Source organism: Lutra lutra, chromosome 2 (assembly GCF_902655055.1).
Source record: "Lutra lutra chromosome 2, mLutLut1.2, whole genome shotgun sequence".
Classification (NCBI taxonomy): Eukaryota; Metazoa; Chordata; class Mammalia; order Carnivora; family Mustelidae; genus Lutra; species Lutra lutra.
This window is the reverse complement of record NC_062279.1, coordinates 209,575,378-209,599,026: the sequence shown is the minus strand read 5'-3', so window position 1 is coordinate 209,599,026 and position 23,649 is coordinate 209,575,378. Positions and strand designations below refer to the sequence as shown.

Genomic DNA, 23,649 nt, shown 5'->3' with positions numbered 1-23,649 from the left:
TTTTTCTCTAGAGTACTTACCTCTTATCTAGCATTATATAAATTTTTATTTTTTATCTTTTTTTTAGAGAGGGAGAGAGAATCTTAAGCAGGCTCTGCTCTCATCATGGAGCCTGACATGGAGCTCGAGCCCACGAGCCTAAGATCATAACTGGAACTACCGAAATCAAGAGTCGGATGCTCACTGACTGAGTCACCCTGGTGCCCCACATTGGGCAAATTTTACTTATTGTCAAGAAAGTGAGCTTCATGGCGGCAGAGGTTTTGGTACGCTTCACTCACCGCTACATCACCAACAGTGCCTAACACAGAACATTCTTCTGCTTTTCTTCAGCACATGTACATTGCTATTGAGAAATGTGGTGCTATTCTAATGGCCAGGCCTTTGTGTTTTCTCTCTGAAAACTAAAATCTCTCTTCCTTTTTGATGTTCTTTAATTTCAGGATTACATAGCTGGCTATGGTCCTTGTTCTGTTCATTCAATCTGGAAACTCATGTTACTTAGTTCTAGGAATGTTTCTTGTATTACTCTGATTTCCTCTCCTTTGATTCCTTCATGTTCTTTTTCTGAAACTCCCGTTATTTTTTTTTTTTTTTAGATTTATTCATTTATTTGACAGAGAGAGCACAAGTAGGCAGAGAGGCAGGCAGAGTAAGAGGGAGAGGCAGGCTCCCTGCTGAGCAGGGAGCCCAATGTGGGGCTCGATCCCAGGACCCTGAGATGATGATCTGAGCCAAAGGCAGAGGCTTAACCCACTGAGCCATCCAGGTGCCCCTGAAATTGCTGTTATTCATATGTTGGATCTCAGACTAATTTACTGTCTTCCTTATCTTTCCTCTTTCTCTCTTTGCTCTCCTTTCTGAGAGAGTATCTCAACTTTATATTATAATAATTCCATTCAATTTTAAATTTTTACTATTGTTTTTATTTCCAAAAGATCTCTTTTGTCCTATGAGTAAGCTTTCATGTGGTTTTTTATCCCCTTGTTTCGAGGATGTATTACCTTCTGTTAACTTTTCTGTAGACAGAGATTGGGGAATGGTCACCATATTCAAAATACAGATATTCAAGATCAGGTTTTTCACTTAATCCATCTGACTTTAATATGCTGGTCACTCTGGCCTCAACTGCACATGGTGTCTGAGTTTAGAGCCTCTCTGATATTGTCTTTAAATAATATTTATTATCCTTTGTCAGGGGTAGGGAGAGGAAGCAATATGGCTGTAAAATGTGGGAAAGGCCCTGCAGGTGACATGTTCCTTTTAGAGCCTTTATACCTGGTCTCTTCTTCTCAGACTTAAACACTGTATGCTTACAAGTACCATGTTCTCCACTTTCTGATCCCTTTCAAGGTTCTATGACTTGGATCGGCTTGCATCTTAATGTCTTCTCTACAAACTTGCTAACGAGTACTCATAATCCATTTTCTAGCTTCCAAAATTGTTGACATTTCTTACCTGTTGTCTTTTCTCTTGTTTCTCTCTCTTTTTTTTTTTTTTTAGATTTTATTTATTTATTTGACAGAAATCACAAGTAGGCAGAGAGGCAGGTAGAGAGAGAGAGAGGGAAGCAGGCTCCCTGCTGAGCAGAGAGCCCAATGCAGGGCTTGAACCCAGGACCCTGAGACCATGACCTGAGCTGAAGGCAGAGGCTTAACCCACTGAGTCACCCAGGCGCCCCTTTTCTCTTTTTTCTTTTCATTTTTTTTTTTTTTTTGAACTTACTTATTTTATCATAGGGAGTGTGAGCAGGGGAAGGGGCAGAGGGAGAGAGATAGGGAAGGAGTCCCAAGCAGACTCTGGCAGAGTGTGGAGTCTGTCACAGGGCTCAATCCCACCACCCTGGGACCATAACCTGAGCCGAAATCAAAGAGAAGCTTAATTGACTGAGCTCCCCAGGCATCTTTCTCTTGCTTTTTATACATTATACATGTATTATTATTACACATTATACATTTTATACATTGTTTTATACATTAAAATCCCTAATTATTGCTTTACCTATCAATTTATTAGAGTTTTGAGAGTATACCAAAATAAATGTACCTGTTTAATCTGCCAAATTATAATTCATGACCCGTATTTACCTATAGACTGACTGAGAGAAAGCTTATGGGCCTAGTTTTTATTAAAAAGCCAAATCTGTTTCCTAAGAACATGCAGTAGAGTCTTAAAGATCAAGAGAAAAGAGAACCAATTTTGTTAAAATAGAGGTTTTAGTGAGAATGATTATGTGCTGTGTGAAAATATTGTGAGAAAAACTAAAATACTTTAGTCAAATATTTTATTGAGCTACTTCTATTCAGTTGGCTTCAAAGAGAAAGTAATTTTTTTTCATGTAATCAGGCATGCATAAAAGTGAAATTTGTTTGGAAGGTAAGGCCGTAGGGTGAAATAAAATCCTTAAAATTTTTTGGGGGGGCCATATTTTCATAGTGTTTAGATGTTGCCACTTTCCCGATAAGAAAGACATGTAATCTGGGGCTCCCATGGTTGCGCGTCTGCCTCGGCTCAGATCATAATCTCAGGGTCCTGGGATTGAGCCCCCAGTTGGGCTCTCTTCTTGGGGGGTGTCTGCTTCTCCCTCTCACACTGTCTCTCCCCCTGCTTGTGCTCTGTCTCTCTCAAATGAATAAGTAAAATCTTTTTAAAAAAGGACATAATTTAATGAGAAATTAAAAGATCTAGCGATATGGTGGATTAGCTAACCCCTCAACCCTCCTGCCACTATTGCTACTCAAAGTGCTAGATGAAATAACAAGCAAACTGAAATTCATAGCTGAATTTGGAAGAAAGTAAGGCCTGTTGCAGGAACCTAGAAGAGCAGTGAAAAATTGCACTTATGGTGCAGCTCCTCTGTATTTGGGAGGGTGAGGATGTGGCTTCTGTCATCCGGGGCTTGGGGTTTCACTGTTGATCAGTACAGCAGGCTAAACTCTGGGCTTACGTGAGGCAATGGAACTATACCGAATTCTCCTCCTTCCTGTTAACTATGCTCAAAACTTGGGACTCCTCCTCAGCTCTTTCTCACCCACATTCAGTCTGTCCGCAGTTCCAATTTGTGGCATCTTCAAAGTATATCCAGAACCCAAGCACTTCTCACCACTTGTACTGCAGTCAATGGTCATTTACTCTTACCTAAACCGTTACCGCTTTCTCCGCTCTTTAATTTTTTGCTGAAACTAGGACTTTTTCTCTGAGGTAATTTTCCAACTACCAAAAAACTTCCTTTAGACTTTCCTTTACGGCAGGTGGGACAAAGACAGCCAACTATCCACAGAAGACTTGACTCCCCCTTCCGTCATGTGGAATTGTTGCTGGCAACTGTCACTCTGATGACAGGCCACATTTCTCAGGCTCCTCACCCCACCCTATGCTGTGTCCCTCTCTGCCTCTTGCACTGAGGCAAACTATCAGACTAATTCTTGCCAATAGGTTGTGGGTAGAAGTGATGGGTCTCACTTTGGGGCTGAAGTGAACGTAAGTGAATGTGCTCCCTCCGCTCCTGGTTAACCATCTGCTACCGGAAACTGAAAGACGCCGAGCTCCAAGGCAACGGCAGAGTCACAAAATGGGAAAAGCTTGGGTTCCTGGATTACCATGTGAAAGTATGCCCACCAAAAACCTGTCTTAGACTGTTATACAACCAAGAAGTAAACCTATTTAGTTAAAACACTGAAAACTGATGTATGTTGGTACAGCTAGTGTTTCTCTAATATTTCAGTTGGTCGGATGAGATGTTATTACAAGAATCTGAAACATGTGGCACTGGTTTAACCAGGGTTGGTAAACTGTGAAGAAACTGCTATTTGGGGCTGGAAAGATAAAGACCTATGCTCTTCAGAATAAAATATCTGATGGTTTTGTATCTCCTATGACAACTTGGAAGGTGAACAAATTGCCCATTGAGTCTCATTTTGGAAGAAACTGTTGGAAAACAGAATGGTAGTGGTGTGAGTTCTCGTTTCTGACTGCATTTATCAAGATACCAAATGACCGATTTGCAAGAAGAAATGAAAAAGGAATAGAGAGGGTGCCGAAATGTGGAACACTGAAACACTGGATAAGCTGATGTTTTTTTGGTCCAAACAGTAGGAAATAAGATTGAAAAGGTGGTTAATGACAAATGCCCCTTAAGATTCTGCCCCTCCTCAATAACAACCACAAACCTATTCAAAATTGGGCAAAGACTTGAATAGACTTTCTTCAAAGAAGATCTATAAATGGCCAATAAGCGTGTGAAAAGATGCTCAACATCATTAGTCACTGAGGAAATGGAAATCAAAATGAGATGCTAATTAAAAAAATGAGATGCTAGTTCATACCCAGTAGGATGGCTATAATTTAAAAAAAAATTGTAGGAGAGGATGTGGAGAAATTGGAACCCTCTTAACTACTGGTGGGTACTTTGGGGTACCCTCTTACACTACTAGGTTCAACCACTGTGGAAAATAGTTTGGAAGTCACCTCAAAAAGTTAACACAGAATTACCATATGACCTAGCAATTCCACTCCTATGTATACACACAGAGGAATTGAAAAGTTTTCAAACAGAAGTTTATATATGAATGTTTGGGGCAGTATTACAATAGCCCAAAGGCAGAAACAACCCAAATGCTCACCAACTGACGACAACTGGATAAACACGTAGAGACGTATCCGTACAATGGAATATTACTCAGCCACAGAAAGGAATGGATTACTGGTGCATGCTGTAACATGGATGAAGCTTGAGAACACGCTAAATGAAAGAAGCCAGACACACAATAGATCGTATGATTTTGTTTACTATGAGATAGCCAGAATAGGTAAATCCGTAGAGACAGAAAGCAAATTAGTGGTTCCTAGGTGCAGGGGAATAACTGATGAATGGGTATGAGGCTTCGTTTTGGGGGATGAAAATGTTTTGGAACTAGTAAGATGTTGGGTATACACTTTACGAATGTATTAAACGCCACTGAATTATATACTTTAAAATACTAATTTTACCTCAATTAGAAAAAAAAAGATTCTGGGGCGCCTGTGTGGCTCAGTCGGTTAAGCATCTGCCTTTAGCTCAGGTCATGATCCTGGAGTCCTGGGGTTGAGCCCCGTGTCAGCAAGGAGTCTGATTCTCCCTCTGCTCCTCCCCTAGCTCCTTCTCCGTCTCGCTCACTGTCTCTCTCACAAAGAATAAAAAATTTTGAAAAAAAAAAAAAAAAAAGATTCTGCCCTGCAGTAGAGATAAGATTAAGGGTATAATAAGGTACCTACCCAAGCCTTATGGCCTCAAGGTACTTGTCTTTAAATTGAGAGGGAGGCATTAGGGCTCAGAAGCAAAGAAATAACCAGGTTTCAGAATATTGTCCAGAAAAGAACCTTACATGTGGCTACAGGCATTGGAAAGAACTAGAAGCAAAAAGATTAGAAATCAAGTTTCGAACAGAATTAAAAATAAACCAAAATCTGTTCCTTTGAAAAGACCAAAAAAAAAAAACCTTGATTAAAAAATTAAGAGTTTAGGAAGGAGGAAATTAAACCAACCATAGGCACAAGATATATTATAAAAATTATATAAGAATGCAGCCTCACATGGCATATAGTATACAGCTTTTATACACTGAGAGAGTCAGTCTTTTGAGGCCACAAAGGTAAAATTATAAAACTGAATCCAACACACACGTTTAATGTGCAATGTATCATATTAACAAGTTTAAGAAGAAAAATCATCTCAATGTAAAAATAGCATTTGATACAATTCAACCTGCTTTCATGATAAAATTTCTTGGCATATGAGGAATAGGGAAGAAGTTGTATAACTTGTTACAAAATATCAAACTCTGAATGTAAATGTAATACTTCATTGGGAAGCGTTATAATCATTTTAAATTGAGAACAAAACAAGTATTTCAGGTATCACCATTTCTATTCATCATTTTCCTGGCATTGCTAGCTAACATAGTAAGACAAGCAAAATAATAAGTAAGTAAGTAAATAAGTGGAATCTAGCTGGCTCAGTGGATAAGGCATATGACCGTTGAACTTGGGGTTGTGAGTTCGAGGGCTGTGTTGCGTATAGAAATTACTTAAAATCTTAAAAAAAAAGAAATATATATTGGAAAGGATGAAAAAATACAGTCATTATTTATATATGATAAAATTTCAATGTAGAAAATGCAAAAAAATCCATAGATAAACAATACTATCATGAAAAATTTCACTAAGATTTAGGATTCAAAGGCAGAATGTAAAAGTTGATTATGTTTCTATTAATCAAAAAAAGCTTTTGAAAGAGATCTAGAAAAATGAAGACATGTAGCATGTTCAGAGGTGGGACAACAATATTTTAAAGATGTCAATCCTCCCCATATTAACGTAATTCCAACTAACACCGCAACAATTTGTGTGTGTGTAACCTGAGATGTAGGTTCTAAACTTTGCTGAAAGAATAAGACTTGCCCACACAATTTTCCTAAAGTAGAAAGTAACTTGCCCTGTAAGATATTAAGGCTTCTTATAAAACTTATAAAAACCATAGTATAAAACCATAGTAACTAAAACAGTATAGTACTGGTCCAAGGATAAAGAAATAGACCAGTAGAATACTTATATATAAATTAGAAGGATGAAAACATGATATATGATAGGGTCGGCATTACAAACCAAGGAGGAATGGCTGAGCTAGTCAATAAATGGTGTTTGGGCAAACTGGTTTTTCCAACAGAAAATAATAAAATTTTGATTACTATCTCACTATGTGCAAAAATAAAATTCCAGATATTTTAAAGATCCATGTTTAAGGGGCACCTGGGTGGCTCAGTCAGTTAAGCATCTGCCTTCAGCTCAGGTCATGATTCCAGGGTCCTGGGATCAAGCCCTGAGTCTTGCTCCCGGCTCAGTGCAGAGCCTGCTTCTGCCTGCTCTCTCTCGGCATTTCTGTTGCTATCTCTGTCTCTCTCAAATAAATCAATAAAATTAAAAAAAAATCCATGTTTAAGAAGCAGGATTTAAAACTTTTAGGAAAAGGAGTTTTTTTTTTTTTAACATATTTTTATTCCCTTATTCATTTTGGACTATATTCAAAAGAATGAAACTGAACCACTGTCTTACACCACACACTCAAAATGGATTAAAGACCTAAATGGGAGACCTGAAACCATAAAACTCCTAACAACAACAACAACAACCATAAGCAATAATTTCTTGGATATTAGCTTTAACAACCTATTTATGGATATGTCTCCTTAGACAAGGAATCCAAAGCAAACAAAGTATTGGAACTATGCCAAAATAAAAAACTGTTGTTTAGGAAAGGAAACCATGATACTTGCATTTTTTTTTAATAAAGATTTTTTTTTAAAATTTGACAGAGATCACAGGTAGGCAGCGAGGCAGGCAGAGAGAGAGAGAGGAGGAAGCGGGCTCCCTGCCGCGCAGAGAGCCCGATGTGGGGCTCGATCCCAGGACCCTGGGATCATGACCTGAGCTGAAGGCAGAGGCTTTAACCCACTGAGCCACCCAGGCGCCCTGATACTTGCATTTTTAAAGAATAATCTAGTTTCACTGTGGAGAATGACTGGAATAGAATTGAACTAAAAATAGGGAGAACGAGGGGCACCTGGGTGGCTCAGTGGGTTAAGGCCTCTGCCTTCGGCTCGAGTCATGGGATCGAGCCCCACGTCCCGCTCTCTGCTCAGCAGGGAGCCTGCTTCCCTCTCTCTCTCTGCCTGCCTCTCTGCCTAGTTGTGATCTCTGTCTGTCAAATAAATAAATAAATAAAATCTTTTTTAAAAATTAAAAAAATAAAAATAGGGAGAATGATTAAATAGAGGGAAGACAATAGTTAGACAAGAAATAATAGTGCATGGAGTGACACAGTGAGTGGCACTGGGATGGGCAGAAAGTGGAATTTAGCCATTCTGTGGGTTATTATCCAGCAATGAAAAGGAATAATATATTAACACACACAAACATGAATATCAGAAAGCTATTAGTAAGTCAAGAAACCAAGCACAACGTGTATTTTATAATTTTATTTATATGAAATTCTAGAAAAGACAACACTATAGCGACAGAAAGGAGATCAGTGGTAGGCTGGGGTCAGGGATCGGGGAGGGTCAACTGCAAAGGACAGTAAGGAAGATTTTTTTTTTTAAGATTTTATTTTTTTTTAATTTTATTTATTTATTTGACAGAGATCACAAGTAGGCAGAGGCAGGCAGAGAAAGAGGGGTAAGCAGGCTCCTCGTTGAGCAGAGAACCCGATGTGGGGCTCGATCCCAGGACCTTGAGTTCATGACCTGAGCCGAAGGCAGAGGCTTTAACCCACTGAGCCACCCAGGCGCCCCAGTAAGGAAGATTTTAAGATGAAAGAGCTATTCTATAACTTGACTGTGGTTACACAATTGTACACAAGTACCACAGTTCATCAAACTCTGATTAAAGTGGGTGAATATTATTTTATGTAAATAATATCTTAATAAGTTGTTTCTAAAAGTGAAAAAATGAGACCAAGAACAAAAAAGATTTAGGAGGTAGAATTGATAGGACTTGGTGAGTATAAAGTATGTGTATATTTTGTTTTACATGGTGGCTGTGTTTCTCGAAAAGATCTGTAAAATTAAATTTTAAAATGCTCTAAGGTATTCAACTCTTACTGATTGCCTTAAAAGTATTTGCTAAGGGGCGCCTGGGTGGCTCAGTGGGTTAAGCCGCTGCCTTCGGCTCAGGTCGTGATCTCAGGGTCCTGGGATCGAGTCCTGCATCGGGCTCTCTGCTCGGCGGGGAGTCTACTTCCCTCTCTCTCTCTCTCTCTGCCTGCCTCTCTGTCTACTTGTGATCTCTCTCTGTCAAATAAATAAATAAAATCTTAAAAAAAAAGTATTTGCTAATAGAGAATTTTGAACATATGCAAAAGCTGACAGAATGGCATAATGAACCCTATATACTTGACATCCAGGTTTTTTTTTAAATTTTTTTTTAAGATTTTATTTATTTATTTGACAGACAGAGATTACAAGTAGGCAGAGAGGCAGGCAGAGAGAGAGGAGGAAGCAGGCTCCCCGCTGAGCAAAGGGCCCGATGTGGGGCTCGATCCCAGGACCCTGGAATCATGACCTGAGCTGAAGGCAGAGGCTTTAACCCACTGAGCCACCCAGGTGCCCCAGGTTTTTTTTTTTTTTAAAGGTTTTATTTATTTATTTGAAAGAGAGCATGAGCTGGGGAGGGGTGCTGAGGGAGAGGGGGAAGCAGACTTCCCCCTGAGCAGGGAGCCTGACTTGGGGCTCAATCCCAGGACCCCAGGATCATGACCTGATCCCAAGTCAGACACTCAACCGACTGAGCCACCCAGGCACCTTCAACATCCAATTTTAACAGTCACCCATTTATGGACAATTTTGTTTCTTTATACCCCATTCTACTCCTGACTATTCTGAAGCTAATCTCAGACATTACATAAATTCACTCGAGATATTTTAATATGTTTCTTTAATAAGGACTCTTTAAAGCACAGTATCATTATCACACTTAAGAATTAATGATACTCCTTAATGTTATCTAATATCAGGTCAGAGTTCAAATATCTAATTATCTCATGAAGTTGCAAATTTTCATTTTTATAGTTTGAGTCAAATTCCAAATAAGGACCACACACTGCAATTGATACACCTCCTCAACCCATTTTTTGGTAAATTCTACTTCCCTTGCAATTTATTGACTAACCTGTGTACTTCTTAATGTAAGAAATGCATCTGCTGGGGCAGCTGGGTGGCTCAGTGGGTTAAAGCCTCTGCCTTTGGTTCGGGTCATGATCTCAGGGTCCTGGGATTGAGCCCCACATCGGGCTCTCTGCTCAGTGGGGAGACTGCTTCCTCCTCTCTCTCTGCCTGACTCTTTGCCTACTTGTGATCTCTGTCAAATAAATAAATAAAATCTTAAAAAAAAAAGGAAATGTATCTGTTATGCCGATAACTACCTACTATTTTAATGGGCTTTTAATTTTCATTGTTTTATAATTAAAGAAATTTTAGTTGCATTCCAATAATTTTTTGACAAAGCCATAATTCGGCAACATAGGATGATCCCACAGTATCCCTGGTATGTACATGCATTTGGCCGTTTTGAGCACCACTGAGATACCAAGACAGGTGGCACCACTTACAGTTGTCTGGAGATCATCGGTTCTATCAGTGAAGATACTCAATCTGTTTTCGCTTTCCAAAATTTCATCAATATTTTGGGACATAATATTTTTTACATCAGTTACTTGACTCCTCAGTGTAGATATCGGGGTATCGTCTTGATTTTTATTGTATTTCATCTACACAGAAGTGAAAGATAATACAAATATTATTTTCTACAATTGAAATCTATTACAATATGTTGTACAAATTGAACAAAAGTGTCAAAAGTATATTTCACTTGCTTTTCAGCATAAGGAATCAACCAAGCTTCAGATTGTCCCACCTTAATCTTGCTGAGAAAAGGGTCTGGGGGTTGGACGGTAGATCAATATTTCAATGTATACAATCAGTGGAGGAAGCCTTTTTTTTTTTAAAGTTATTTATTTATATATTTATATAGTGTTTTAGAAAGATGTTTTAGGGTCACAGTAAAATTGAGTGGAAAGCAGAGTCCATACCTATTCTTGTCCCCTCCAGCCCCTGCCCCCAGCTCCCTATGAACATCCCACACTACAGCGGTGCATTTGCTGCTATGGATGAGCCTCCGCTGATGTCTTCTCATCACCCAAAGTCCATGGTTTACATCACCGTTCACTGCTGGCGCTGTACATTCCCTTGTGTGGACAAATGTGTAATGACAGGTGCTCTCCATTACAGTATCACACAGAACAGTTTCACTGACCTATTAGACAATGATTTACTTTTTTTTTTTTTAAGATTTTATTTATTTATTTGACAGACAGAGATTACAAGCAGGCAGAGAGACAGGCAGAGAGAGGAGGAAGCAGGCTCCCTGCTGAGCAGAGAGCCCGATGTGGGGCTCGTTCCCAGGACCCTGGGATCATGACCTGAGCTGAAGGCAGAGGCTTTAACCCACTGAGCCACCCAGGCGCCCCAATGATTTACTTTTAAAAAAAGATTTTATTTATTTGTCACAGACAGAGATCACAAGTAGGCAGAGAGGCAGGCAGAGAGAGAGGGGGAAGCAGGCTTCCTGTCAAGCAGGGAGCCCGATGTGGGGCTCGATCCCAGGACCCTGAGATCATGACCCGAACTGAAGGCAGAGCCTCAACCCTCTGAGCCACCCAGGCACCCCAATGATTTACTTTATTGATTCTCCTTTGTAGATTGTTTAAACTGATGTGACCTTACCTTTTTTCTGCTCTAAAAATAATGTGCTGCACTGGTTCACGCCTCCCTTCTCCCTAAGCCCTAGCAACAATTGGTCTTTTTCCTGTCACCACAGCTTTGTCTTTTCCAGAATGTCACATAGTTGGAACCAAGTAGACTTTTCATATTGGCTTTTTTCACTTATTAATATGCACTGAAGATTCCCCCATATCTCTTCATGACTTCCTCGCTTGTTTCTTTTTAGTGTTGAATAACAGTCAGTTGTCTGGATGTACCATAGTTTACCTATTCACCTACGGAAGGACAGTCTTGGCTCTTCCGTGTCTTGGCAATTATCAGTAAAGCTGCTCTAACACGTGCATGCAAGCTTTCGTGTGAATAGCAGGGTTGCAACTGCTGGAGCGCATGGTAAGTGTGTTTAGTTTTCTAAGAAACTGCCAAACTGTCTTCCACAGTGACTGTTCCATTTTGCATCCCACAAGCAGCGAGTATGAGCTCCCAGTCAGCATCAGGTTCTGGCCCAGGGTGAATTTCGGCCTTTCTGTATGTGTGTAGGCTATCTCACCGTTGCTTCGATTTGCGATCCCCTAATGATGCAGGATGTGACCATCTTTTCATGTTTATCTGCCGCCTGTACATCTTCTTTGGAGGCATCTATTCAGCTCAGTGGCCCATTTATTTTTAAAGACTTTATTATTTAATTTTTTTACTTTTTAAAAGATTTTATTTATTTGACAAAGAGATCACAAGTAGGCAGAGAGACAGGCAGAGAGAGGAGGAAGCAGGCTCCCCATTGAGCAGAGAGCCTGATGTGGGGCTCGATCCCAGGACCCTGAGATCACGACCTGAGCCAAAGGCAGAGGCTTAACCCACTGAGCACCCAGGCGCCCCAAGACTTCATTTTTTAAAGTAACCTCTGCATCCAACATCCAGCTCAAACCCACAACCTCAAGATCAAGAAGTCATGTGCTCGGGGCGCCTGGGTGGCTCAGTGGGTTAAAGCCTCTGCCTTCGGCTCAGGTCATGGTCTCGGGGTCCTGGGATCGAGCCCCGCATCGGGTTCTCTGCTCTGCGGGGAGCCTGCTTCTCTCTCTCTCTGCCTGCCTCTCTGCCTACTTGTGATCTCTCTCTGTCAAATAAATAAATAAAATCTTTAAAAAAAAAAAAAGAAGTCATATGCTCTACCGACTGAGCCAGCCAGGTGTTCCCCTTGGCCCATTTTTTTATCAGCTTGTTTATCATCTAATTATTGAGTTTTCAGAGTTCTTTAAGTATTTTGGATAACAGATGTATCTTTTGTAAATATTTTCTCCCAGTCTGTAGTTTTATCAGATGTGTCTTTTGTAAATATTTTTTTTCCAGTCTGTGGCTTGTCTTCTCATTCTCTTGACAGTTTTTTGATCTAACCTGATAATTTGTGTCCCCAGTTAAGAGCAATAATGAACTGTATGTAGACCATTATTTTTTAGACCATTAATTTTTAACGTGATTATTGATATAGTTGGACTAATATTTACCATATTTGTTACTGTTTTCCTTCCATTGTTCTTGTCCTTTGTTCCTCTTTATATCTTCCATTTTATCCAATTAACAAAAATGATCTCTACAAGAGTGTTATATTAAAAAAGTAAGCCGTAGCTGCAGAACAACATCAAATCATAGCTTATTGGGCACTTAATATGTGCTAGGTACTGTCTTAACCACTTCACACATATTAACTCACTTAATTCCCAAACCACCTGATAAAGTAGTATTTTTGTCATCTTTTATTTTCTAAAGAAGAAAACCGAGGGGTGCCTGACTGGTGCAGTTGCTAGAGTGCTTGACTCTTGATCTCAGGGTCTTGAGTTCAAGTCCTGCATTGGTTGTGGAGTGCACTTAAAATAAAAAAAAAATTAAAAAAACTAAAATTTAAAAAATTAAAATTAAAAAAAAAAAAAACTGAGACTGAAAGTAATGAGGTATCCAAATTGTTATGCAGTCAAACAAGGACAGTCAAGCTCCAGAGATTAAGCCTTTAACCCACTGCATTAATGACCTCAGTTTTGTGAATTTAAAAGTTATGTATAAACTTATGCTACATATATTATAATCATATGCATATAAAATGTATATTCTCATACATTTATTATATATTTATCTATATGCATATTTATATATAAATAATTCTGGAAGGTTACACATTAGGCTGTCAAGAATGCTCACTTCAGGGGATTTGATTGAGATTGTAGGAGACATTCATATTTTGCCTTATATATTTTGTGTTATTTTACTTTATTAATAAGCCTTATTTTTAAACTAAAAAATATTAAAAACCTCTGCTCTTTGGCAAGTTATCAAATTCACCTTTTAAAAAAGATTTTATTTGAGAGAGGGTGAGAGAGACAGAGCGAGCGAGCATGAGCAGGGAGAGGGGCAAAAGGAGAGGGAGAAGCAGACTCCACTGAGCAGGGAGACTGACTCGGAGTTCGATCCCAGGACTCTGAGATCATGACCTGAGCCACACAGGAGCCCCTCAAATCCACCTTAAACAGAACTCGGATCTTGCTGGTTACTGGAGCATGCAATTTACAGGTGATGGTCTGTGAGGGGCTCGCTAGGTAAGTGTAGAAAGAAGAGGTTGCTAGTTGAATTGTGTCCCTCGCCTGAAGATATGTGCAATTCCCAACACCAGTTGGCTAGGAATGTGACCTTCCCAGGAAATAATGTCTTTGCAGATATAATCAAGTTCAGGTGAATGGTTTGTCTTTTTTCTTTTTGTTCCTTTTCTTTCTCTCCTTATAAAAAATGCTTCATTTTTTTTAACCTGAGGGAATCATTTAAATTTTGTTAAGATAATGTATTCATAGTCCATTCATTGGCATTCAGCTTCTACACACACATACACACACACATATTTAAATTTCTCCAAACTATTTTTATTTTGTTAACTACTGTGTAAGAAACTCAACAACTTTTTTTTTTTTAGAAATTCAACAACTTTTATAAAATTTTCTACAGATTTAATGCTTACCTTAGTTTATAAATGTTAAACAGAAATTTCTTTGATGTCAGGTGTGTTAACTGCTCGAAATGTGCATATTTTCATATGGTAACTAGTTTTCAGGGAGCTATGTCAATATATTTTGTCTGTGTTGAATCTGTAGAATTCTTCATAAGAAAATTTATGAATTTACTATAAAAGCATCTATCCTTAGTTATTTTTCAGGCATTGTGGTGGACACAGCCTATGGGAAACCCAATGCATCACATTCTTGAAACCTCCCCCCACAAGTATGACTTGTTTCTAACTAATAGCAAAGATGATGGGGTGTCACTCCTGTGACTATGTCACATATAAAATTTAGTAAACTGGTTTAGGGAGACTCCTCTGGTGCCTTTGAGAAGGAAGCAGCCATATTGAGACTGGCAAAGCGGCAAGGAACTATTATCAGTCTCTAGGACCTGAGAGTGTCCCCTGGCCAACAGTCAGCAAAAAGCTGCATCCTTTAAGGAAATGAATCCTGCAACAGGCTCTAAATGAGCCTGGAAGCCGAATCTTCTCAAGCTCCCAGATGAGAGTACAGCTTGTCCGATGACACTCACCACAGCTTTGGGAGACCCTGAGAGGAGAACCTGTTATGTGAGGTCTGGATTCCTGACCCACATGAACTATCAGATGGTAAGTGTGTGCTGTTTTAGGCTGCTGATTTGTAAGAGAATATAATATAATATAATATAATATAATATAATATAATATATACTAAAAAGGTATACTTAGAATATTTTATTATGGAAAATTTCAAACAAACACAAATGCAGAGTGAACAGTATAATCAATCTCTATGTACCCATCACCTAATATCAACACAGTCAATCTTGTTTCATCTGTACTACTACTGATTCCCCCTTCCCCAAATGTATTATTTCAAAGCAAATCCCAGACAGTATATTATTTTAATCTGTAAACACCTCAGTTTACATATCTAAAAGATATGACCTCATTTTTCTTTTTTTTTTTTTAATTTTATTTTTTATAAACATATATTTTTATCCCCAGGGGTACAGGTCTGCGAATTGCCAGGTTTACACACTTCACAGCACTCACCATAGCACATACCCTCCCCAATATCCATAACCCCACCCCCCCCAACCCCCCTCCCCCCATCAACCCTCAGATTGTTTTGTGAGATTAAGAGTCACTTATGGTTTGTCTCCCTCCCAATTCCATCTTGTTTCATTTACTCTTCTCCTACCCCCTCAACCCCCCATGTTGCATCTCCTATCCCTCATATCAGGGAGATCATATGATAGTTGTCTTTCTCCGATTGACTTATTTCGCTAAGCATGATACCCTCTAGTTCCATCCATGCCGTCGCAAATGGCAAGATTTCATTTCTTTTGATGGCTGCATAGTATTCCATTGTGTATATATACCACATCTTCTTTATCCATTCATCTGTTGGTGAACATCTAGGTTCTTTCCATAGTTTGGCTATTGTAGACATTGCTGCTATAAACATTCGGGTGCACGTGCCCCTTCGGATCACTACATTTGTATCATTAGGGTAAATACCCAGCAGTGCAATTGCTGGGTCATAGGGTAGTTCTATTTTCAACATTTTGAGGAACCTCCATGCTGTTTTCCAGAGTGGTTGCACCAGCTTGCATTCCCACCAACAGTGTAGGAGGGTTCCCCTTTCTCTGCATCCTCGCCAGCATCTGTCATTTCCTGACTTGTTAATTTTAGCCATTCTGACTGGTGTGAGGTGATATCTCATTGTGGTTTTGATTTGTATTTCCCTGATGCCGAGTGATGTGGAGCACTTTTTCATGTGTCTGTTGGCCATCTGGATGTCTTCTTTGCAGAAATGTCTGTTCATGTCCTCTGCCCATTTTTTGATTGGATTCTTTGTTCTTTGGGTGTTGAGTTTGCTAAGTTCTTTATAGATTTTGGACACTAGCCCTTTATCTGATATGTCATTTGCAAATATCTTCTCCCATTCTGTCAGTTGTCTTTTGGTTTTGTTAACTGTTTCCTTTGCTGTGCAAAAGCTTTTGATCTTGATAAAATCCCAATAGTTCATTTTTTGCCCTTGCTTCCCTTGCCTTTGGTGATGTTCCTAGGAAGATGTTGCTGCGGCTGAGGTCAAAGAGGTTGCTGCCTGTGTTCTCCTCGAGGATTTTGATGGATTCCTTTCTCACATTGAGATCCTTCATCCATTTTGAGTCTATTTTCGTGTGTGGTATAAGGAAGTGATCCAATTTCATTTTTCTGCATGTGGCTGTCCAATTTTCCCAACACCATTTATTGAAGAGGCTGTCTTTTTTCCATTGGACATTCTTTCCTGCTTTGTCGAAGATGAGTTGACCATAGAGTTGAAGGTCTATTTCTGGGCTCTCTATTCTGTTCCATTGATCTATGTGTCTGTTTTTGTGCCAGTACCATGCTGTCTTGATGATGACAGCTTTGTAATAGAGCTTGAAGTCTGGAATTGTGATGCCAACTTTGGCTTTCTTTTTCAATATTGCTTTGGCTATTCGAGGTCTTTTCTGGTTCCATATAAATTTTAGGATTATTTGTTCCATTTCTTTGAAAAAAATGGATGGTACTTTGATAGGAATTGCATTAAATGTGTAGATTGCTTTAGGTGGCATAGACATTTTCACAATATTTATTCTTCCAATCCAGGAGCATGGAACATTTTTCCATTTCTTTGTGTCTTCCTCAATTTCTTTCATGAGTACTTTATAGTTTTCTGTGTATAGATTCTTAGTCTCTTTGGTTAGGTTTATTCCTAGGTATCTTGTAGTTTTGGGTGCAATTGTAAATGGGATGGACTCCTTAATTTCTCTTTCTTCTGTCTTGTTGTTGGTGTAGAGAAATGCAACTGATTTCTGTGCATTGATTTTATATCCTGACACTTTACTGAATTCCTGTACAAGTTCTAGCAGTTTTGGAGTGGAGTCTTTTGGGTTTTCCACATATGGTATCATATCATCTGCAAAGAATGACCTCATTTTTCTTAAAAATAAAACCACAACATCATTATCACATCTATAAAAATTCCTTAATATCATCAAACATCCAGTTTGGGTACAAATTTATAAAAACAAATCATAGTTTTTAGTTTTTTTTTTTTAACATTTGTTTTGTTGATCCAGAATCCAAAGTCCACATTTAGTGGATATGTGTCTCTTTTAATCTATGAGTTCTCCTTAGCTTTTTCACTGTTGCAATTTATTTGTTGAAATTGGATTCTTTGTCTTGTAGATTTTCTCATATTCTGGATTTTGCTGATTGCTTTGATGTGGTATCATTTAATGTGGTCCCTGATCTATTTCCTGTAAACTGGTAGTTGGGTATAAAGGCTTGGTCATATTCAGGTTTGATGTTTTGGGCAAGCATACTTCAGACGTGTGCTGTATACTACTCATTGTATAACTAGTAGGAAACATAACTAAAGATCGATCATCTCCCTTATTGTGACCCTCGGAATAATCAGTGGGTTTGGGTGTCTTTAGCTATTTCATCTGTTATGAAGTTCTTCATCAGCTTTTCACCTAATATTTTTAGTCATTGATGATGACTGCTCAGGTCCATGATTTCATCAGCGATTATAAAATAGTGAAATTTATCACCTCTTCTTTGTTTATTAGCTGGAATACGTCTATAAAGACCAAAAAAACCTTTTCACTACCAACTACTTGTTTTCTTTGAGGTACAGTTCAAATAGGAAAGTCAGAACAGATTGAGTCTTTTATTTATTGGTTTCTAGAGTGATAAGATAGATCCTTAGTATCTTCCAGAGTTGACTGGTGAGGAATTATTTCATCTTTGATAGTATCTAGAACTCATGGAATTTAAGACATTTGATGTGTTACAACCCACTGCAGTTACTATTCTTTACGATGTTCAAGTTATTCCATCACTGACCAGTGTTAGCCTTTTTAAGTTGGTTCCTAAAGCCTTTGAAATGAGCAGAGTGAACTTTGGTAGCTTCCTTGTTTCTGGTATGACAAAGTACTTCTGGCTTACATATTTCCTCCCTCATATCTGCAGTCAGGCCTGGTTCCTCTAGTGTAAAATGGTATTTAGAGACTATAATCTAGATGCTAAGGGGGCACATTGCTCCTGGGTTGCTTGTTATTTCTAATGTTTTGCAGTAGATAGGCTAGGAAATACTTTTTTTGAGAAAATATATCATGAGATATATTTTCAATGAAAAAATTCTTGGGGTGCCTGTCTGGCTTAGTTGGTAGAGGATGTAACTCTTGATCTTAGGGGTCATGGGTCTGAGCCCCACATTGGGTGTAGAGATTACTTAAAAATAAAATCTTTAAAAAAAAAAGAAAAAAAATTCAGTATTTAATTTTCAATTAAAAATTTTCACAATTTGATTTTCTTTTAAAAAATATTTAATTTTCAATTAAAATTTAGGATTATAAGGTTCCACTTAATTCTTTGACTTTATATTTGCAACTCTTGCTGAAAATCTTGATTCCTAATGACATTAACATGATTACTCAAAGTAATATATCGATATAAACCAATTTTAGAATAGCAACACCAATGTTATCACTAATAATGTGGTACTTGAAAATAAATACTTTAAGATTTATTTTTAGTTCTTCTATCATTAGGGTATAATCTCACTAGGAATACACAATCCAATTATAGTGTTTTAAAGTCACTTGAAATAAATTTTCACTGTCTTTCAAGCCATCAGCTCAATACACAATTAGGTTCTTGTTTGTTTGTTTTTTTTGCTTTTGAGTTTTCAGGATCACTTTAAAATTAAAAAAATTATTATGGTAAGATATACATAACAAAGTTTATAATTATAATGATTTTTAACTATCTAGCTCAGTGGCGTTGAGTATATTCACATTGATGTACAGTTACCACCCCACCCCCACCAACTCTAGAAGATTTTCCATCTTCCCAAACTGAACCCATTAAACTCATTCCCAACTCTGTACCCATTAAACACTAATTCCTCCTCATCCTTTTCTCCCAGGCTCTGTCAACAACCATTCTACTTTTCGTCTCTATAAATCTGACTACTTTAGGTATTTCATATAAGTGGAATCACACAGTATTTGTTCTTTGGTGACTGTCTTATTTCACTCTGAGGACAACTATTTAAATACTTAGTATTTAATAATTATGTAAAATATTTACATGGTTCCATTCCAAAGTCAAATCTCCAAAACAAGTTTCATTCGGGGAGGCCTAGTTTCTAGGCCTTCCAGTTTCTTGTCCCCTATCCCTAAATAGGCAAAGATTAAAATGTTTGTGGTTTATCCTTTTCTTGCTGTCATCCCTTTTTTCCACTATAAGCAAACAAAAACACATATTTGTATTTATTCTCTCTTTCTCAAATGGTTGCAAATAAAAATGGTAAACAAATAATAGTATACCATACAAACTTTCTCTCTCTTGCTTTATCCACTTATCCATATATCAAGGATGTCATTCTTTATCATTACATAAAGATATAAATTCTCAATTCTCACTCATCTTTACAGCTCTTATCTCCTAATTCCAAACTGTTCCGTCAGCTTTCATACAATGTTGAGGAGTACAGTTGGAGGGGCGCCTGGGTGGCTCAGTGGGTTAAGCCTCTGCCTTCGGCTCAGGTCATGATAACAGGGTCCTGGGATCAAGCCCTGCATCAGGCTCTCTGCACAGCAGGGAGCCTGCTTCCCCCTCTCTCTGGCTGCCCCTCTGCCTACTTGTGATTTCTGCCAAATAAATAAATAAAATCTTAAAAAAAAAAAGGAGTACAGTTGGAGGTTACATACCATATACTTTCCTAATACTTGTTGAAAATCTGCAGCAACTGCATTTGAAGGAGAAAAATGTTCTTGTGACATCAAAGGATTTCTCAGAAAAGTTTCACTAACCTGGGGACATTAATGGAAATATTTAACCTATATAGATAATTTCAACTGGCGAATCACAGAGCAAATGTTTATTTGAAGCAGAGTCTGGCAGAAATGTGAAATAAAAGAATATTCTATTGCCACACCATTTCTAGCTTTTTGGTGGCAGGGTGTCCTTTCCAATCGAAGATGCTGTATGTACGAAACCTGTGCTTGCCCGGTCTTCTCTGTGGCTCTCGCACAGATCACAAGCTCAGGCAGTGGGGCTGCAAATACCACTCTGAGTCTTTGGTATGCCTGTGGACTCAAAAGCAAGAGCAAGTGCTCACCTCTGGTACACAAAGAAGGAGTCCATTTTGTTTTCTAAGTAAGTGTTTTTCGTTTTGCCTTCCTCCTCCCCCACTCCAAAGCCATTCAACGATGAAGAAACAATCCCAGCAGAATATCATGGTACTATCTTTCAAACCCTTATGTTTTTTTTTTTTTTTTCTGTTTCCAAACACTTATGGTTGTCATAGGATACTTCAAGGTCTCAAGAAGGAATTCTTGCAATTGGTCGTACTCAGTGTTGTATTCCCCAGCAATGGTGGTAAAATGTATGTGGTTATCAATTTGGTACCTGGTTTTAGGAAGGTGGTAAAGTTCAAATGTTTTGTCACAATAGCAGAGAGGGAGGAAAATTAGGATAATTTTAAATAGTCACTTAAATCGCTAACAGTGGTTAGCATCTACACTCTAACCATTATTCAAGTGTATCTGAAGAGAGAATTTCAGAATTAGTCCTTATAATCCTTGATTCTATATGTGGTTACAGTTTGAGTTGTGTTAAAGCAAGACAGTACACTAATTAAATATATGCATGTTTCATGAATTTGACTGGAGAATATCTGTTAGTCACTGTAGTATTGCTGACTGATTTTTTCCATTAATGTTTTTTACTTATTTTTTATTTTAGGAAAGATCTATTTACTTATTTTAGAGAGAGCATGCATGATTGAGGGGGAGGGACAGAGAGAGAACCCCAAGAAGACTCCCCACGGAGCAAGGGAGTCTGATGTGGGGCTTGATCCCATAACCCTGAGATCATGAGCTGAACCAAAATCAAGAGCTGGATGCTTAACCGACTGAGCCACCCAGGCACCCCTATTTGTAAATTAAATACATATGCTATTGAAATGGTAAAATAAATATTAGTAAAGTTTAATTTCTCTCTTAGTTTGAAAGAACAAGATAAATACAAAGAGAGAGTCTAATGGATCTGTGTGGGCAGTCTTTGCAGACCTTGTTTTAGGGTTGGGAGAAGTGTGGAAACAGGGCAGATGAAGGGTAAGGGTAAGAAATCTCTGAAGGTCATTAATAGCTCTGCTTTATAGACAAATGATCTGCTTTTAGTTATTGACACTCTTACTAGCACACTATAAAACAGAGACCTCATAATTTCAATCACTGAGAAAGTCCTTAAAGTAGTATAAGAAATTACTTACGTTTTTAAGAAATGCAGATGGCGTTATGGTATCCAAGGCATTGTCTGTAGCACATAGGTAAGTGATTCCATCAATAAAGAGAGTATGGTAGACAAAGCTTTGAAAAGAATACATTAATTTACATGATAACATTGAAGAAATTAAGTACCCTTACAGAGATACTATTTTCAAGCTCCCAGTAGTATACAAGCTCTGTAGATAACTTTTTATAATGAGAACTAGACAATCTTTCATATATATGAAAGATTAAATTATGTTAAATAAAAACTATAAAATTAGAATATGTATTTAGGATGTCATCAATAAAATAAAATACAATCAAGAGAAAACTGTATCCATTTATTTATCTATCTATATTTAAAATGGCCTTGGTAGGGGTACTTGGGGGGCTTAGTGAAACATCTGTCTCCACTCAGGTCATGATCCTGGGGTCCTGCAATACAGCCCCCTGCTCGGCGGAGAGTCTGTGTCTCCCTCTGCCTCTGACCCTCCCCAATGGCAGGGCTTGTGCTCTCTCTCTCTCAAATAAATAAATAAAATCTTTAAAAGATGGCTTTTTATAGATAGCACTCATTCTAAGACTGAATAAAGATTGTCATTAAAAAAAAGAGATTGTCATCAAATAGAAAATGCTATGTTCACTGATTTTTACTTTCCCTGTATCTTTAGGTAGACACATTTAATTTTGGAGTTTCTTGGCTTTCTATTATGATAGATTAGAATTTAAAAGTTATAAACAACCAATACTAAATATTCTGAGGAACACGATGAACTGGAGAGGGGGAAATTAAACTTCCTTATAGTTGTGATAGTGTATCTTACCTGACCTTTTATGCCTTCTCAGAGTCACATATTAAGAAGCTAGAAGACTCTTGGAAAGTGCCTCCATTTTTACTGCCCAACAATCCAGAAAATTTAAAAATATGGCAACAGAAATAGTTGCTTGGTGCCTAGACTTTTAATCTTGTCATTCTGAACATTCTACATCCAAATGGCTAGCAGGCAGTAGACCTGGAAAAACGTTAAATTGGATATACACAAAAATGACGAATCTCAGAAACAGGGAGAAAAGATAATCCCAGAGGCAGAAAATTTAAAGTATGTGCCCGCCCTTACCATATAAATCCTTCATATCATATCATGAATATAATGTGCTACGAATATTTTTAATGATGATATTGATTGATACACATAATCTCCACTTGGAAAATATTTTTATTTCTAAGTTGGGAGGAGTCTTTTTTGAAAAAGAGTTGCTAATTCTATCATCTCTCTGAAAGTTATATATGTGATTTGAATAAGTTGATATTGGATGTGAGGGAAGAAATATCCTAAATTTATGCTTAGTATGTTATTAGTGAGTGACATTCAGAAGCCATCTTAAAAGTTAAAAAACGTGAATACTCAAAGTCCAGGATACACTGTAATTAACAAAGGTATGAGGTAGTACCATTTATCTATCACTCTCATATGCTCCCGGAAGAGAAATGCCATATATGCATGTGTCTCTTCTAGGAAAGAAAAGAAAAGGAAAGAAAAGAAAAAAAGAAAATGACAAACTGAAAACTTTGTCAAAATGGTTACCTGTCTAGGGGGGAAGGGAGAACAATGTGGAGAGGAAAGGAATGAAAATTAGACTTCTCCCCCTTCTCCTCCCCCACTTCTCCTCCTTCTTCTTCTTTCTTAAGTTAGACTTCTTAAAGAGAACTTGTTTTTTTCAGTTTGACTTTGGAACCACATGCATATTTTGCTTAATTACAAAGGCTATTAAATCAAGGTTTGAGAGAGAAATCCTTGAAAATAAAAAACCATGATGACAACCTAACTTTGTATGGAGGAACCCAGAGAGATGATGGTGGTGTGGCTCCTATGGTAGGGCTGGAGGCGGTCAGATTCTGGATATTTGGAAGGGAAAGGCAACAGGATTTGCTGATGGATTGGGTTTGGATGTCAAAGAGCCAGAAGTCGAGGGTCACAAAAGTTTCAGGCCTGAGGAACTAGAA

At 38.1% G+C, this 23,649-nt stretch overlaps 1 protein-coding gene across 1 annotated transcript in view; it reads right to left on the bottom strand.

Annotated features, from left to right (window-relative positions):
* Positions 1-23,649, bottom strand: part of LOC125093919 (vesicle-associated membrane protein 714-like) — a 30,192-nt gene that overhangs the window by 1,424 nt on the left and 5,119 nt on the right. The window contains 3 exon segments of the mRNA XM_047719671.1: positions 10,142-10,300; positions 20,082-20,183; positions 21,647-21,743. Of these exon segments, the coding sequence (XP_047575627.1) occupies positions 10,142-10,300; positions 20,082-20,183; positions 21,647-21,743 (358 nt within the window).